An 18869-nucleotide genomic window follows, 5' to 3' on the forward strand; every position below is an offset into this window, starting at 1 on the left:
GCTGCTTTCTGCGGCACCTGAGAGACTCCTATTCTGATCAATCCCACCATGAGAGTTTAGAGAGTGGACCATACTAACCTGTATTCAAACCACCATGGTCTCTGCTAGTGGCAGATACAAAGATGCTTCATGGTTACTAACTGGTAACTAATAAGTTGGGGGAGGGGGGCTGGTGTTAGTGTGTTCTCTGTATCATTCCTTGCACTGATTGACTACTGTCCTCACAACTCACTGTTTACACACACACACAGCAACCATATCCACCTCACCTTTTCTTCTCATCCAGGTAGCAGAGGGAAAATTTCTGGCTGACAAATATGTAAGCAGAAACATTAGAATAATATTAAGCTGGGGATACTTCTGTTAACTGTGGTAGTGGGAGCAACTGGTTCTTCAAGTAATAAAGTCCAGGCCCAAGGTGTAAAATAAGTACCTGCAGTTCCTCTGGAGTGGACAGACCATGTGATGGACATAGGCATGCAGAGGGCCCCAGCCAAAGATGTGATTAGTTACCCAGAGCGCACTCAAGCTATTTGCTGTAAAGGTTTCAGGAAAACAGAAGTTTATTGATTAGTACCAGCACTGAAAATCTTCCAAAGCTGCAAATGCAAAAAAAAAAAAAAAATAAGCTACTTTTATTAACTGGATAGTCATCTTTTCAGTTAATAAACGTAATACTTCATCTAGCGTTGAAAGTGTTTAATGTCTCTAAGAAATAATCTTTCTGAAGATTGCTTTGCCAACACCTTCTCTGACACTTTTCAGTTTGTAGTAAATGTTCGGTGCCAATTGAAAAGCTACCGGGAATTGAGCTTTCTGACGAAGACTGTGATAGCACTTGTACGAATAACCATGTAACTTTGACTAGCACTGGCAAATGCTGCAGCCTGGGGTGAGTGGTGTGTTGCAGTGTTTGGGAAAATACAGTATACAACCCCGAGCACTAGGGGGAAGAGGGCGAGGGGACCAATGTAGTCTGTGCCCGGCAAGAGAGAAGGGGTGGATGTCCTGGGTCGTCTATCGCTCACCCCTCTTCCAAACCGCCCAGCTCCTCAGGGACTCGTTCGAAGCGGAACATGACTCGTTCCAGACACACTCGTGCTCGGCACTTGATTGTGAGTACGCGGCGCGGTGGAGCGCGAGAGCCCGTGGCCCTGTCCGTCTCCCCCGAGGCAGGTCGGACTTGCAGGCGCTCTGGCCGTGCTGGCCGGTGTCCCCGCGCGGTGGGAAAAGCGGCGAGTTCCTGTTTCCACGCGAGCCAGCCCTGGAGTCACTGGCAGCGCCCGCCCAGCTCCGGGTCAGTCCCTTGCCCCGCCATCGCCGTGTCGCTCTCCAGGAGGTAAATCTGCCCCTGACCCCGGCTGCGTTGGCGGCTGCCCCGGGCTCGCTCTGCAGAGTGTCAGCGGCGCCCCCGCAGCAGGCGGGAGACTTGGCGCGGGGATGGGCTTTCTCCCGGGCCGAGGGCAGGAAACGCCCCCTCCCGGCCCGGGGCCCAACCGGAAACCTGCCTTGATCCGAATCAACTAGTTTGTGTCTCCCCAGCCCCCGGCTCCGGGAGCGGCACCTGCTCGCTGCGGACCCCCCTGCGCGCCCTGGGCCGTCGCTCGCTCTGTGCGCTCGGCAGGGCACCGGGCACTTCGGCGCCCTCTCCCCGCGCCTCCCCCCCCCCCCCCCCCGGCTCGGCGGCCGCCCCTGGCCCGCGGCGGGAGAGATGGCTTGAGCCCGAGGTAAGGCGCTGAGCTCGTGGCTGTGGGGTTTGGAGGCTACCGCGGCCAGCCCGGGGGTGCGCAGAGGAGTTCCCAGCCGGGTGCTCTCCAGCCTTGGCGGGCAGAAAGCCGGGCCAGCCTCGCCAGCATCTCTCCAGCTGCTGCCAACTTTCCTTGTAGCTGTTCCGGGCGTCCCTCCTCCTTCCACTCCCCCCCCCCCCGCTCTCCTGTGGGTCGGGTGGCTCCCTCCACTCCGGATGCCGATGGTGTAAGCGCTGCGGTGGGAGTAGAGGGGAGCAGTGAACAGACTCGCGTAGCAAATCCCCCCCTCCCCCAGAGCCCGGTGCCCGCGCTAGCAAACGTGTAACAAGACCCCAGGCGAGCGGACGCGGTGGGCAGTAGGAGGGGTTCGGGGCCAGGCAGGGATTTTGTCTGGTTTTGTCCTGCCTTGTTTGAGAGATTATAAACACAAACTGGGGGCGCTTTCTACTCAGCCGCGTGGCTGCGGGGAATGGGGAAAGAGTCCGAGTGGTCCAATTCCCTTTGCATGGTAGGGACCGGTGTTACCGCTGCGCTACGCTGGAACGTCAGCTCGTGAAATTTCCTCTTACAGGTCGAAGAGCGTGTTGGTTTGAGAGTTGGGGGGAGGGGGGACCCTTTGGTTTAGTTCCCGGTCTGGACTGCACATCGCACGCCAAGCAAACGGCGGATTTGGACTGCCAAAGCGCCTCCTGACTGTAGCCATCCCCACCGCAGGCAGAGAAACCCCGGGCCACAAACAGGAACGTATCGATTGCTCCCCAGCTTTAGAGGGAAGAGAATAATCCTTGCCGCCTCATTAGACCTTCCTTTCAAATCTGAGCCACACTTGCCATTGTGATGGGTCTTGGAGGGGAGCCCAGGATCCTTTCCCTGCTTCTGGACAGCAAGAAATCCTATTCAACACAAGGAAGTTGAATCCCGTTTACTGTTGGGTAGAATCGAGTGGGGGAAAATACCCGAGACCAGATTCCGAATTTCATCCTCAGGAACTACGCTTCCACCCGACAGCGCGTTTGATCGGCTGGCTGTGGATTTTATACTTGCTTCTAAACGTTATTTTTTTTAAGTTAGCGTGGAGACTGTTTGCTTTTCTTTTTTTGGAAACAGTCGTAGTGTCAGAGATACGTCTTCTCTTTGCAATGGGACTGAAGATTTCTTAGCTGCGTTTTGGTCAGGCTAAATTCTCGGCTTGCCCTCCACCCTGAAGTCTACATATATGAAATGGGAAATCGAGGGCTGTTCAGCGCCCTTTGTTACCTGATGTTAAATGCACCCCTGCTGTTCATAGTAAACGGTAAGTAGCAAACTTTCTGTATCTCCCTAGCAGACAGCCACCCCAAAGACAGCTTACTGGAAAGGTAGCCAAAGGAACCGTGCGGGGCGAATTCTAAGATGGGTGGGAAGGACTAGTAGCTAGGGGATCAGTATTTTTGACTCAGTAAAACGTTATTCTTCTAAAAAAAATCTGTTATATAGTCTCAAATCCTTGCTCCTGTCAAAAATCGGTGTTGAGCTCTATAGACGTGCCTGGCTTGCTCCTTTGTGGTGTGAGAACTTTACTGTTTATGCAGCATTTGTTGTTGGGGGGGGGGGGGCTTTATACAGACAAGGAAAGCGAGTTGACGCTTTGGCAATTGCAGATGGTCATAGTGGCGGGGCGGGGGGAGGTGTTCTCTGAAGCCAAAAGGTACAGAGCACACCATGGGTTGCGGGATTGCTGTCTGCCTGCACTCTTCTGCAAGCGCTAACGGGCTGCTCAGAGAATGGCGATTTGTATTATGCAGGTGTTGGCAGTCATTTGTGAGAGCGATTTTTGCCCTGGAATCTGAACAGCAGTCCCCTCGTATTCGGAGAGGGGCTTTTCTGTGAGGCACTCGACACAGAGCTGTCTCCTTTGTCACTGGCGCTTCTGATGCACCAGTAGGTGGGTGCCCAGGCTGCGGAGTGGAGAACCAAGCTCGCCTGTGTTCCCTTCGGGCTGCTGGGCTGGTTCCTTAACTGCTGAAACGCGAGACACTCATTTGCCTGACAGCGTTTAGACCTCGAGTTATCGCGGATCAGATTACGATGAACCAGACTGATCTTGTCTCTTAATCTCTCCTGTTAACCAGCCCTTGTAATTCTATCTTCTCCTCCCAGCTACATTTACTGAAGTTCCCAAAGATGTGACTGTTAGGGAGGGAGATGATATTGAGATGCCTTGTGCTTTTCGGGCCAGCGGATCCACCTCTTACTCCTTGGAAATCCAGTGGTGGTACCTTAAAGAACCAGCCAGAGAACTTGCCCATGAATTAGCCATCAGTGCCCCTGGCAGCAGAAGCAAGGTAACAAATTGCCACGGAAACGTACATATTCATTAAGTGCAACATGCTCAGAATGTGATTAAAATAAAGCTAACAAACACTGCAAGTGAAAGGAGCTTCTCCTGTGACCTACCGTGAAGCAGGCAGGAATCCCAAGTAGAATAGGGGACAGGAGGACAGAATAGTATTTAGTCATTCTCCCCAGAAAATCTGACAGCACGTTGGGGATTGTAAATATGTTCTTAAAGAACCATCAACATCTCACTGCAAGCTCCATCGTTAAGACGCAGCCAGAGAGCCGCTCTAAACGGGTTTATTGTATTACATTACAAAGCGGGGATAAACAGGAGGCAACTGAGAAAACTGCGTTATGCTGAACCAAGCTGGAAATCACTGCGAGTAAACGTGGGAAAGGTTGATTAAACAAGATGAGATCCTCTGTGTAGATGATTAATAAGAACAGATGGAGGAGAGGGTGAAATGCTTCTAGCTGGAGATTCTGAAGGACAGTTCTGCAGTTGGATGATTTATTTACATACTCAGATGAAGTAATTAACATGTATTAAGGAGACCAGGTTAAATCTTGTGTATTCTTTCTTAACCCACCAAAGGCCTCTTGGCTCAAATAGAAACTCCAGTCTTAATTTCTAGGCTGCATTTTCCTGACACTCCAGTTTATTCTGCAGCCTAGATCTTGGTGCAACATCCTTTATTGGCAACATAATGCTGCCCAGTATATAAACAAAGTTAAATATTAGAGAAGTCTTGAGCAAGGGTTCCAAAATGTGTATTTCTAAAGTATACAGCATACGACCTTTTCTGACCACAGAGCCATTAAGCTTGATGATACTCCCCGAGGAGCCTGTAATCCTTACACCAGGTCCCCTCTATATAGAAGATTTGTTTTCTTGCAAAGATCAAATATAGATGCAAAGCATATACACTCCAAAGTAATGCGATGAAGTCTAGTTGGGAGAAATGTAAGTCAGTTGTCATGAGAGGGAAATAAATCACTTGGATCTAAATGTCGTCTTTTAACCTTATATATAACTGTAAGGTGCTTTTACAATAAATGGTGACAAGGAATGCCTGGGAATGATAGAAAGCGCATCAGAGAGATCAGAGGCATCATTTCGTTTTTCAATAAAGTTGATTGTAACAAGGAAATAATCGGATCCAAAAGTTGATGAGCTGCATCTGATCTTGTGCTGTTTAGGGACGTCATTCCTGCACTAAAGCAATTCAGGGTCTGGCCTTCCCAAGTCACATCCATGCACAACTCTGCACTGCCATAAAAAAAAACCACTACTGCTTACAATGACTATTTCCAATTTAAATGATGTTTTTATAATGACTACTGCCTTGTTTATACAAGGAGCAAACATTCTTCTGCATACATATATTTCTTAGCAATGGCAAAACTTTTGCTACAGGCATCTAATAGGTACAGTTAAATTTTACCAAAGCAATCCTGTTCTTCAAGCACCAAATGATTAAATCAAATCCAATTCTCCCACCAGTTTGAAACAAGTTATAAAAGTTGCTCTAAAGATCTGTCTGACCATCTGTTTAAGTGGGCATGTGAGTGCTTATAATAATGTTAATATGCTTTAGGAGTCTAGTCTAATATATTTCCCTCTCTGCTTTTTAGGTAACAAATAAGGATGCAACTAAAATCAGCGTAAGTGCGGATCAAACTGAGTGGTGCACAATTTTTATATGTATATGTTGGCTTTATGACCTCCTACCTCCCCCCATGATTTCAGCCAGTTTGAACCCTGGAGCAATAAATTTACTTTTGGAGCTGAGAGAGGGGGTGTGTGCGCCATGAGTGGGTGTCCTACTGAGTACATTGTGTGTGTCATATCTCCATCAAAATGTTACCATCCATTGCTATTTTAATTGTCCAGTTTTATTTGTTTTCCCCCCCTTTCTTTGATCTCCCTTGAAAAGTACTGGAGGTCAGGTCAAGATAACTATGCTTTTCATTCAGCTGCCTCTGTCCCTGAAAACCCACTTCCCCAGCAATATGAAATTTCTTTATAGCACATTACATCTTATTTCTGTTGATTTGGGGCCTGATCCAGGCACTGGTTTCAATGGGCGCAAGAGCAGGCCCTTTTATTTGTTTGGCTTTAATTCCATCACTGTCCTGCTTCTATTTCTACCTGGACAGACTAGCCAGAGAAGAAAAGGGTGTTACGGAAAGTAGGGAGACTCTTGCAACAATTACACACTGGGAGTAAGATTGTAGGATGAGATCTTTAATTCATAGGCTAATAGTGCCACCGAAATTAAAGGCAATCAGTAAAGCCAGCAGGATTTGATCCTTCATCCCATGTTTGTAACAGGGAAATCTGAAGATAGAAGACACTAGATAATGGCTAGTGTGTCAGAATTGGGGATGGTGGCTGTAGTCTGACGATTCCACATGAAGGTATATGGGTATTTTGTGGTGGATTTGGACATAAGGAGAGATACATCAGTTAAGCTGTGTGGATTTAAAAGGACAGGGGAAGTGGTTGGGTGGTATATGTTCTGCTTTGGAGAGGTAACAGAGGAAATTCATTCTTTTTAGCAGGCGAGGTGTTTGAGTTGGAAGGATTAGATGGAAAGGTGGTGTTTCATTTTGGAGGGAAGATTACCATTCAGATTCTTTTTTAGAAAGACAGTTGGAGGATTAGTGGCAGGATGCTGAAATTTAGATGGGAGATGTCTTTCATTTTAAAAAAGGATGAGGGCAGGATGATTAGCATTTTAAAAATAAATTTAGAAAGATGGCTCTATGTATGAACTTTGGGAAGAGAGGGACAGGATTAGTGACTCATTATTAGAGTTCTGTGGAGAGATGCCTTTAGTTTGGAAGGGAAGAACTTGAATTGGTGGCCGGGTTCTTTACATAAGGGGTGCCATGCTTACAGTATTTATTTATGGAAGGTAATGGGGTGAGACTGAGCACAATGGTTTGTGTGGTTTTGTGTTTGACTCCTGGGAGAGAAGGAAAGAGTTTCATTTACATTTGAAGCTGAGGGTGGGGTGGAGAGTGTCCTCCCTTTTGAGTGCATTCTTTGGAATTGGTGGATTCAGTAGCTTGATGCTTGAGGGGAATATGCATTGCTTAATAAAGTTGATTTTGTAAGGCCTGGGATAGATTCAGTGATTTGGTAACTGTGGAAGGGAGACTAATTTATTTCAAGGAGGGACTGGAAGGTTGGTTTACAGAAGGAGAATGATTTGATTTTGGAGAGGAGCTGGGGTGATCTCAGATGCTAAGTGGGAAGATACACTAATTTCTTAGAGGTGATGAGTACAGCAAGCTGGAGGGGAGGTGCATTACTTTCCAGGAGGGGCAGACTTGAGGGCTGAGGCAGGGGAAAGGTACAAGTAGAGAGATGCTTTGGGGCAGATACAGGGACAGATACATGGGGCACACTAGGGCAGAGACGCAAGGGTGGAGTGGGCTGGCGCGGGGAAGAGATGCAGGGGTTGAAGTGGGGCAGGTGCAGGGAAGAGATGAGGGGTGCAGTGGGGCAGGTGTGAGGAGAAGATGCGGGACGAGTGCAGTGGGGCAGGAGTCAGGAGGAGGTGCAGGGGGTGCAGTGGGGGCAGGCGCAATGGGGAAGGCACAGGGAAGAGATGAGGGGGGCACAATGGGGTAGGCTGGGGAGGAGATAGGGGGAGGGAGGCAGGTGCAGGGAAGAGATGGAGGAGTGCAGTGGGTCAGCAGAGTGGCAGGAGCAGGGAGGAGATGAGGGAGGCACAATGGGGCAAGCGTGGGGAGGAGATGAGGGGGACGGATGCAGAGGGACAGGCGCAGAAGGAGCCGCGGAGGGGCTCAGTGGGGCAGGCGCGGGGAGGAGATGCGGGGCGGCGCAGTGGGGCAGGCGCGGGGGGGAGATGCGGGGGACGGGTGCAGAGGGGCAGGCGCAGAGGGAGCCGCGGAGGGGCGCAATGGGGCAGGCGCGGGGGGGGAGATGCGGGGGACGGGTGCAGAGAGGGAGGCGCAGAAGGAGCCGCGGAGGGGCGCAGTGGGGCGGGCGCGGGGGGAGATGTGCAGAGGGGCAGGTGCAGAGGGAGCCGCGGAGGGGCGCACTGGGGCAGGCGCGGGGGGGAGACGCGGGGGCGCGGCGCTGGCCGCCGGCGGGCAGCGCAGGGCAGTGACCGGCCCGCGGGCTGTGGTCTCTTGCAGACGGTGCGGGTCCAGGGCAATGACATCTCGCACCGGCTGCGGCTGTCCGGCGTGCGGCGGCAGGACGAGGGCGTGTACGAGTGCCGGGTGTCGGACTACAGCGACGACGAGACCCAGGAGCACAAAGCCCAGGCGCTGCTGCGGGTCCTGTCGCGCTTCTCCCCGCCCGACATGCAGGCGGCCGAGGCGGTGTCGCACATCCAGAGCAGCGGCCCGCGCAGGTACAGCCCGGCCAGCAGGGCCACCGCCGAGCCCGGCCTGGAGAAGCGCCTGCTGCCGCCCCAGGGGGCTGGGGCCGCGGCTGCCTCCGCCTCCGCAGCCGCTTCCACCACCGCGGCGGCCTCCTCGGCCTCGCCCCCGCCTGGCAGGGCCGCCATCCTCCGCCAGCAGCACGGGTCAGGTAGGTGCGAGCGCGCGGCAGCGCAGCGACACCCAGCTGGGCGCGAGGGGCAGCGCCGGGAGCCGAGCGCGGGCCGCTGTGGCCGCCTCATTTGGCAGGAAGAAATAAAAGGCCATAGAAGTGGCCCTGCCATAACGTGTGACCCGGGGTGTTCGTATTTGGGGGACTCGTGGGGCTCTGCCCCTCTCCTTTCCCTTCTGATCATTCCACGTGCACCAGCCAAAACTCCTCTACCGGCAGGTCTGCACTGTAAGCTTCTTTTGGAAAAAGCTATTGGGGACATCTTCCGGAATAGCTACTTTTGGAACAGTGTGACCAAGCTTCAAATTAGTCCAAGGCAGGCTCCACTAATGTAGGCGCACTACCCTGATTCAGAGCCCCACGAGGCACTGAGGCGGAATAGCTTAGAATGGCCCTGGTAAGGAGCTATTTGACATATCAGCATTGGAACGTCCACACCCACACCCTCTTCCAACAGAGCCTTTTGGTCAGAAAAAGCCCTCCATTATTTTGATTTTCTTTCGAAATAACACAATTGCTGTGTGGATGCTAATATATATTTTTGGGAATAACAGCCGCTATTCTAGAATAAAGGTGCAGTCTAGACGCATCCTAAGCTAAGAAAACAGGCTGCTAGTGTGGGCCCTAGATGAATGAATGGGTGGCGAATGGGAGGTTTTGAGGATTGGATTGTTTGCTTGTGGCTACATCAGTTTCCTTTCTTACTGACAACAGCAAATGATATCCTCTCCTAAAGGGGAAAACTCCACTACTTGCCACCAGTATTGCAGTCACTTTTGGCCTAGTCTTCGTATCTACAAGAGGGAGTTTTTTGGACTCTTCTACGGGTGTTTGTTTTCGATATTACATAAAACAAACATTTACCTTTTAGTTCAGTGGATGTTCCAGTTGTCCTTTAAGGCTTCATGGATTATCTTTCCATAGATAATAGTAGACATTTTTTATTGAGAGTAATAGATAGAATGGGAGTGACAATTCTGACTGAATTAAAGGGAAGGCCTTTTTAAATGGCACTAAAACCTTTACATATGGGAGTGGTGGAATGGACCAAGTGGCAATAAAGGACTCCAGATTGTCTCTGTGATGATAACATTATAAACAATGTAAATTTGTTGCCTTTATTAAAATATAGTAGTGAAGATCTGCAGTAGAAAGAAATGTAATTAAGGTAGTAAAGCTATGGACCCAATTCTACAAATAGTTAACTATATGAATAAATGTATTTATATATTTAAGCGTTGAAAGGATCAAGTTTTAAGACTCAGTCCTGCACTATTTTAAAGTCGATGAGAGTTATGTAGGGAACTCTATTGGGGCTAGGATAGAAACCAGAGCTTTTTATATAGGTATAAACTACAAAATCTTATATGTTCAACATCTGTGTGGGTTTTTTGGGGGTGGCGGGTTGAGTGGTAACAATATTCATAAAGTAAAATGTTACAATTTTTCTACGGAGGTCTTAAAGCCGCAATGCTACAACCTGACCTGTATGAGCAACCCGTTGTCCCCAAATAGACCAGTGTGCAGAATTTGGACAGAAGAAATCTAAATATCAACTGCAGTACAATGGATTTTACATTTTAGCTTTTAGAATGTCAACTTGATTATACTACCATTTCTTTTTAACAAAATTTGGAATTCTAAGCAAACACTGAGCAGCCTTTACGTTAATTTCTTCAAACACAGTAATTATTAGTGTGTTATGGTCCAATCCTGTTCCCAGGGATGTCAGTTGTAAAATTCCATTTACTTTGGTGGTAGCAGGGTCTGTCCCTTTTTGTCCAAGTACTAAAATCCTGAATTGTGAAAACTGTCAAAAAATCACTATTATTTTTGCTGTGTTTAGTTCATGTCTTAGCCACCGCCTTTTACATGATGTAGAATAAGTAATGATGCTTATGATATGTTACTAACAGTTGAGTATACTCAAAAAAAGAATTAAGGTCCTCTCACTGGAGACGGTTCTTGGAAGGAGACTCATATTGAAATGGAAATGCACACCTTTCTTTATTCCCATTTATGTCCATGCATCAAATATATACAGGCTTTGAATCACACAACTGAAACCAATCATGTCAGTTATTACTATCCAGGAACTGTATGTGTCTCATACAGTGCTGTGGTGCTCTTTTAATCAGTTGGGCGGCACAGATGATCTGTGTTCTGTGATTTTTATCTATGTCTGTTTTCCTGTAAGATCTGCATTTTGTTTTGTACCATATGAAAAAATATTGGGTATTGTTTTATTGACTGGCCACTTGGGCTAGTGAAGAGGCCATCTGTCTAATATTGACTTTTCAAGATAAATGAAAATATTCTTTCTTAAACCTTTCCATATATACAATTGGTTGTAGATACTCCCTTGGCTGACCGTGATAACAGGGAATTAAACTGGAACAATAGAATGCCTGTGAGCCATTCTTTTCCATTAAGCATGTAGATTGCATTTTAGAAGCCAAAATTGACTTTGCATATTATTTTCCATATTTCTCTTTTCCATGTTGATCTAAGTTTAACAGAGATGTAGAGGATTAAAGTCTTGTGATCCCAATATTCCAGTACTGATGAAAGGAAGGGTCTTGCTATATAAAAGAAGTCTCATTTAGGATATGTACTCTTATGCATCCTTCCCATCTATGTCAACACTTGCATAGTGCATATGTCCTGATAAAACAGTCTGATCAAATTGTAATTGGCACAGTGCCACCTTAACAGATGGGCATGAGTATGTGCAGCCAAGAGAACATGTTAGCTGTGTCTGTTAGGGCAAGATCTGTTGCCTAGATTATCTAAATTGCTGTCTATCCTGATTTTTACATGCGGGTTGTTAGGGGATGTGTCACTGCTACATCATTCCTAGACTGGATTAATTTCCCCCCAAAAAACCCACAATAGCTGCAGCCAGATATGGAGATAATGGGCTCATTTAAATCACAGAAGAGGTGGCGGGAATGCAGAAAAGGGTCTTGTAATTCTGTCAGGGAGAGTTGTCATCAATGTTCCCTCTATTTTCTTCCATTCATGAGTGGAATAAATGTTTTATGTGCACCGACGCATGTGTGGATGTGCACCACCAATAGAAACACATGCTGCTGGCTATGATGCTCTTTTAATCAGTTGGGCAGTGCCTAAATCTCTAGTGGGTGACTCCCCAAGCTCTCAGTTTACAGGGAACACTGGTTGCCATTCAGACATAAGAACATAAGAATGGCCATACTGGGTCAGACCAAAGGTCCATCTAGTCCAGTATCCTGTCTGCTGACAGTGGCCAGTGCCAGGTGCCCAAGAGGGGGTGTACCGAAGACAATGATCAAGCAATTTGTCTCCTGCCATCCTTCTCCAGCCTTTGACAAACAGAGGCCAGGGACACCATTCCTTATCGCCTGGCTAATAGCCTTTTATGGACATAACCTCCATTCATGTATCTAGCTCTTTTTTAAACTCTGTTATAGTCCTAGCCTTCACAGTCTCCTCTGGCAAGGAGTTCCACAGGTTGACTGCATGCTGTGTGAAGAAGAACTTTCTTTTATTAGTTTTAAACCTGCTACCCATTAATTTCATTTGGTGTCCTCCAGTTCTTCTATTAAGGGAACAAGTAAATAACTTTTCTTTATTCACCCTCTCCACACCACTCATGATTTTATAGACCTCTATCATATCCCCCCTCAGTCTCCTCTTTTGTAAACTGAAAAATCCCAGTCTCTTTAGGCTCTCCTCATATGGGACCCATTCCAAACCCCTAATCATTTTAGTTGCTCTTTTCTGAACCTTTTCTAATGCCAAAATATTTTTTGGGGGGTGAGGAAACCACATCTGTACACAGTATTCAAGATATGGGCATACTATAGTTTTATATAGGGGCAGTAAGATATTCTTCATCTTATTTTCTACCCCTTTTTTTAATAATTCCTAGCATCCTATTTGCTTTTTTGACTGCCACTGCACACTGCGTGGATGTTTTCAAAGAACTATCCACGATAACGCCAAGATCTCTTTCCTGATTAGTTGTAGCTAAATTAGCTCCCGTCATATTGTATGTATAGTTGGGGTTATTTTTTCCAATGTGCATTACTTTACTCTTATCCACATTAAATTTAATTTGCCATTTTGTTGTCCAATTACTCAGTTTAGTGAGATCTTTTTGAAGTTCTTCACAGTCTGCTTTGGTCTTGACTATCTTGAACAGTTTAGTACCATCTGCAGACTTTGCCACCTCACTGCTCACCTCTTTCTCTAGATCGTTGATGAATAAGTTGAATAGGATTGGTCCTAGGGCTGACCCTTGAGGAACACCACTAGTTACCCCTCTCCATTCTAAAAATTTACCATTTATTCCTACCCTTTGTTTCCTGTCTTTTAACCAGTTCTCAATCCAAGAAAGGATCTTCCCTCTTATCCCATGACAACCTAATTTACATAAGAACCTTTGGTGAGAGACCTTGTCAAAGGCTTTCTGGAAATCTAAGTATACTATATCTACTGGATCCCCCTTGTCCACATGTTTGTTAACCCCTTCAAAGAACTCTAATAGATTAGTAAGACATGATTTCCCTTTACAGAGACCATGTTGACTTTTGCCCAAAAAATTATGTTCTTCTACATGTCTGACAACTTTATTCTTTACTATTGTTTCAACTAATTTGCCTGGTATTGATGTTAGACTTACCGGTCTGTAATTGCTGGGGTCTCCTCTAGAGCCCTTTTTAAATACTGCCATTATGTTAGCTGTCTTCCAGTCCTTGGGTACAGAAGCTGATTTAAAGGATAGGTTACAAACCATAGTTAATAGTTCCGTAATTTCACATTTTGAGTTCTTTCAGAACCCTTGGGTTAATGCCATCCGGTCCCGGTGATTTGTTACTGTTAAGTGTTTCTATTTGTTCCTCTAATGACACTTCAATCCGGGACAGTTCTTCAGATTCATCACCCAGAAAGATGGTGCAGGTTTGGGAATCTCCCTAACATCCCCAGCCATGAAAACTGAAGCAAAGAAATTATTTAGTCTCTCCACAATGGCTTTATCGTCCTTGATTGCTCCTTTTGTATCTCGATCGTCTAGGGGACCCACTTTTTTTAAGCAGGCTTCCTGCTTCTAATGTATTTAAAAAACATTTTGCTATTACTTTTTGAGTTTTTGGCTAGCTGTTCCTCAAACTCTTTTTTGGCTTTTCTTATTACATTTTTACACTTAATTTGGCAGTGTTTATGTTCCTTTCTGTTTACCTCACTAGGATTGGACTTCCACCTTTTAAAAGATGCCTTTTTATCTCTCTCTGCTTCTTTTACATGGTTGTTAAGCCATGGTCGCTCTTTTTTTAAGTCTCTTACTATGTTTTTTAATTTGGGGTATACATTTAAGTTGGGCCTCTATTATGGTGTCTTTAAAAAGTTTCCATGTAGCCTGCAGGGATTTTATTCTAGTCCTTGTACCTTTTAATTTCTGTTTAACTAACCTCCTCATTTTTGCGTAATTCCCCTTTTTTAAATTAAATGCCAGAGTGTTGGACTGCTGAGGAGTTCTTCCTACCACAGGAATGTTAAATGTTATTATATTATGGTCACTATTCCCAAGCGGTCCTGTAATAGTAACCTCCTGGACCTGATCCTGTGCTCCATTCAGAACTAAATCGAGAATTGCCTCTCCCCTTTTGGGTTCCTGTACCAGCTGCTCTAAGAAGCAGTCATTTAAGGTATCGAGAAATTTTATCTCTGCATCTTGTCTTGAGGTGACATGTACCCAGTCAATATGGGGATAATTGAAAACCCCCATTATTATTGAGTTTTTTATTTTGATAGCCTCTCTAATCTCTCTTAGCATTTCAACGTCACTATTACTGTCCTTGTCAGGTGGTTGATAATATATCCCTACTGCTATATTCTTATTAGAGCATAGAATTATTATCCATAGTGATTATATGGAACATGTTGATTCATTTAAGTTGTTTACTTCATTTTATTCTACATTATCTTTCACATATAGTGCCACTCTGCCACCCGCACAACCTAGTCTGTCCTTTGGATATATTTTATATCCCAGTATGATTGTGTCCCACTGATTGTCCTCATTCCACCAGGTTTCTGTGATCCCTGTTATGTCAATCTCCTCCTTTAATACAAGGTACTCTAATTCACCCGTTTTATTATTTAGACTTCTAGCATTTGTGTAGAAGCACTTTAAAAAATTGCCACTGTTTATTTGTCTGCCTTCCCTGTTGTATTAGATTCTTGTATAAGTGATTGTTGCTTGTCTGATCTGGCCCATACTTTATCATCTCTCCCCTCTTTCTGACTAACAACTAGAGAATCTCCATCAATGGACTCTCCTCTAAGAGAAGTCTCCGTCCGATCCATGTGCTCCTCCACACCAATTGGCTTTCCCCCATCTCTTAGTTTAAAACCTGCTCTACGACCTTTTTAATATTTAGTGCCAGCAGTTTGGATCCACCTTGGTTTAGGTGGAGCCCATCCTTCCTGTATAGGCTCCCCCTCTCCCAAAAGTGTCTCCAGTTCCTAATAAATCTAAATCCCTCCTCCCTACACATTGTCTCATCCATGCATTGAGACTCTGAAGTTCTGCCTGCCTACCTGGCTTTGCACGTGGAACAGGAAGCATTTCTGAGAATGCCACCATAGAGGTCCTGGATTTCAGTCTCCTTCCTAGCAGCCTAAATTTGGCCTCCAGGACATCTCTCCTACCCTTTCCTGCATCATTGGTACCTACATGTACCACGACCACTGGTTCCTCCCCCGCACTACACATAAGTCTATCTAGATGCCTCGAGAGATCTGCAGCCTTTGCACCAGACAGGCAAGTCACCATACGGTTCTCCCAGTCATTGCAAACCCAGCTATCTATGTTTCTAACAATTGAATCACCCACTACTAACACCTGCCTCTTCCTAACAACTGACGTTCCCTCCTCCGGAGAGGTATCCTCAGTGTGAAAGGATACCATAACATCCTTTGGAAGGAGGGTCCCAACTATGGGATAGTTTCCCTCTGCTCCCATTGACTGCTCTCTTCCCCTGAGCCTTTCATCCTCCTTAACAGTGCTGGGGCTATTATACTGGAGGTGGGACGGTACTACAGTGTCCCAGAATGCCTCATCAGCATACTTCTCTGCCTCCCTTAGCTCCTCCATTTCAGCCACCCTGGCCTCCAAAGCCCGAACTCGGTCTCTGAGGGTCAGGAGCGCCTTGCACTGGATGCACACACATACACCACCCGCCCACAGGGCAGGTAATCATACATGTTACACTTGACACAATAAACAGCTTACCAGTTAGGCTAAACCAAGATTTGCTGTTGTGACATCCTCTTTGCCTAGGCTAGCATCAATGAACACTGCCACACCGTGGCATATAAGCTAGTTACCTTTCAGGGAGAAAGTTGAGGTGGCTCTATAGAGCTTAGATAGATAGTTGTTAGTTGTCATTGTGCTTGTTTAATAAGGTGTGCAGTAGGGATGTGAATGGTTAACCAGTTTACCAGTTATGGTTAACCAAAGGGGGCTAGAGCAGCCCCTCCCATCCCCACTTACTTGTTTATCTGATTAAACTGTTTAACCGGTTAACTAATCATATGGGATTTTGCATCCCTAGTGTGCCGGAGCTATTGCTTGTGTCTACCTGTAGAGAATATATTGTGTTTTATATTCTGTGCTGGTGTCTTGTGAAGACTCTCCACTTTACTAGAGAGTCACCAATGACAAAATTTACTTCCATCAGTTAGTTTCCATAGTAGTGCACAACTTGGATCAGCCTAGATTTATGATGATAATAAAATGTCAGGATGGAAAGGAGATACAGGATAAAACTCAAGGGATTAGTAATATGAGGACTAGTTGCTTTTTCTAATGCATTCCAGGTTGATAGTGACCAAAAGCTATTGCTATCTGATGGCTGTTTAGTGGCCTTTGTAAAACAGTTGGTGGTTGTTGTCCAAATTCTCGTGAACTGAAGCCCTCAACCTTAAAAAACACAGTTGCAGCTGGTGCCGTCTTTACTGTAGAGAGTCACTGACTGGAATGAAGTGGGCCCTGCTCAGAACTAAGGCACAAGGGCAAGATACTTGGGGGGGGGGGGGGGACGGAGAGAGGGGTTGTCATTACTACTACCGGTGTTTGGTCTGTTTTTTGTAGAAAAATATAAAACTTTTTCACTCTAGTCTAAGGCTCTTACTTGTACCTCTGCTTGCACAAACCGTAATAGTTCCTAAAATGTAAAGCAACAGCACCACACTGCAAGGCTTCTGATAATATTTTTAATGGATGATATTTAGTAGATATTTTGACTGAAGTAACTAGGCTTTTTCATAAATAACTAGGCTTTTTCATAAATAATGGCTTCTATTCCTTTGTCTTGTTCTCAGACAATAAACTTATTTTGAGTTGACCCACTCAGGGCAGTTTGTTTAGCTCTGACAGTCCAAGTCAAACCTCTATGATCAGAGGTGAATGAGCCCTCAAGACACCAAATCATAGGCTGGTTTATAAAGGCTCAGTAGGGTCAACAGCTGTGGAAATACAGAGTTTCTGTAAATCAGTGGGTGCTGACAGAAACAAGTGACAACTCACATTGCGGGGCTCTGACTCCCCATGAGCACTGCAAACTTGTCCCTAGGGTATGTGGTGGCTTTCAACAAGGGAAGCTAGAAGAGGAAAGTGAGGATTCCTCCCATGAAGAAAGACTATTCTATGTACTAGGGACGTGAACAACTAGTCGCCTATCCGATAAGCAAATGCTTATCGGATAGTCGACACACTAGTCGCTTTCCCCTCCCCCCTTGCTTTCTCTATCAGAAAGAGGCAGAAAAGGGCAGGGAAGAGGACAAGGTGCTTCAAAGCAGCAGCAACTGCTTGAATCCCCCGCTGACCCCATGATTCCCACAGTGTTTTCGCCTTTGAAGTGTAGCAACAGTCCTGGGGTTGTTGCTACATTTCAAAGGCAGAGGTGCCCTTATTGACTAATTGAATAGTCAATGCAAATTGCATTGACTATTCTATTAGCCCAGTAATCGAAATTTAACATCCCTATCATTTACAGAAGCATAAATGCTACTGGTGCTGTTTGTGAAGAACAACAGTAACTAGAGACCTATTTGTCTGCATTGCTGCCTGGGCTAAATTCCAAACTAAATAGTTAAAGCCAAAGTTGGCAAGAAAGACTGTGAAGTTTTATGCTATAAACATACCACCTCATTACTACATAGCTCTATATTGGAAACCAGTAAGTGATGTGATAGGCAACGCATCCAGAAGGGGCATATATATCTTTTGGTTTCTGAAGTCTTCCCACTGTGCCCCTAGTGTCTTTTACTCCAAATACACAGTTACCTTTCTGGGTCTTGGTCTGTTCAGCATATGGTGTGCTCTGGAGTATTTTATTAGCATAGTAATACTACCAATTTATTTCAAAATGCAGGATGGTGACCTTTAATGGGTAAGATAGCAAGTGAGGGCATGTAAAAGCATCAACAGGGAGTAAAGGAAATTTATAGATCTTCAAGGAAAGGTGTGAACTGAATAAAAGGAAACTGCACTGTGAAGGAAGGGAGCAAATCCCATTAAATATGAACTCAATAAAATGTCTGTTAAAAGTGATATTATAGGTCACTGCTTTGCAAGCCCTATTGCATGAGGGGATCTATGAGCTTTAATGCAACTACTTGAATAAGTTAGGCGTCCCATTACTGGTCCCATTTTAATAACCTGTAAAGTAGTCATTAATTTTCAATAGATGCAGCTTAAATATTATTGATCTAACATACTGAATCAATTGTAGTGGAAAGTAGTCCTTTTACCATAAATAATATCATAATTACCGTAGAAAATATGTTAAAACAAGAAATATGTGTGTGTTCTCCATTGAGTTTGTGGTAATATTGCCATTTAATAAAGGAAATGCAAGTGTGACCATTGAGTGGCAGGTCTATCTTTTAATTGTATCATTAGTCAGGTAATAAAGTGCTATCTGTCCCACATAGCTATTCTGTTCAGCAAAATTACATACATCATATTTTGTTGTTCTGGATTTTGTAAAACACATCGATGGTACTATATAATTAATGCATGTCCAGTTATTTGCACTTAAATATGTGCACAACATCATCAGTTGAATGCTTGTACTACCAAAAGCCCCAAACCATTTTGTAGCTATAAAAGGCCTAACCTAACCCTCTTCCTAATAGGTTATGTGGGTTTTGTCATT

The 18869-nt window shown here is 45.4% G+C and overlaps 1 protein-coding gene across 5 annotated transcripts in view; it reads left to right on the plus strand.

Moving 5' to 3' along the window:
• Window positions 1-332: 332 nt before the first annotated feature.
• Window positions 333-18869, plus strand: part of VSTM2B (V-set and transmembrane domain containing 2B) — a 43196-nt gene continuing 24659 nt past the window's right edge. Inside the window, exons 1-6 of one of the 5 annotated variants that reach the window (XM_075940185.2) lie at window positions 1204-1339; window positions 1543-1727; window positions 2320-3042; window positions 3888-4072; window positions 5703-5732; window positions 8241-8640. In XM_075940185.2, the coding sequence (XP_075796300.1) occupies window positions 2970-3042; window positions 3888-4072; window positions 5703-5732; window positions 8241-8640 (688 nt within the window). In that variant the 5' untranslated portion in view covers window positions 1204-1339; window positions 1543-1727; window positions 2320-2969. Of the gene's footprint in view, window positions 1116-1203; window positions 1340-1381; window positions 1728-2319; window positions 3043-3887; window positions 4073-5702; window positions 5733-8240; window positions 8641-18869 lie in introns of those variants that run through there. The other 4 variants (XM_089781468.1, XM_089781469.1, XM_075940186.2 and 1 more) reach the window with 4 other exon arrangements.

The sequence above is a fragment of the Pelodiscus sinensis genome, chromosome 12 (assembly GCF_052426305.1).
Source record: "Pelodiscus sinensis isolate ZL-2025 chromosome 12, ASM5242630v1, whole genome shotgun sequence".
Lineage (NCBI taxonomy): Eukaryota > Metazoa > Chordata > Testudines > Trionychidae > Pelodiscus > Pelodiscus sinensis.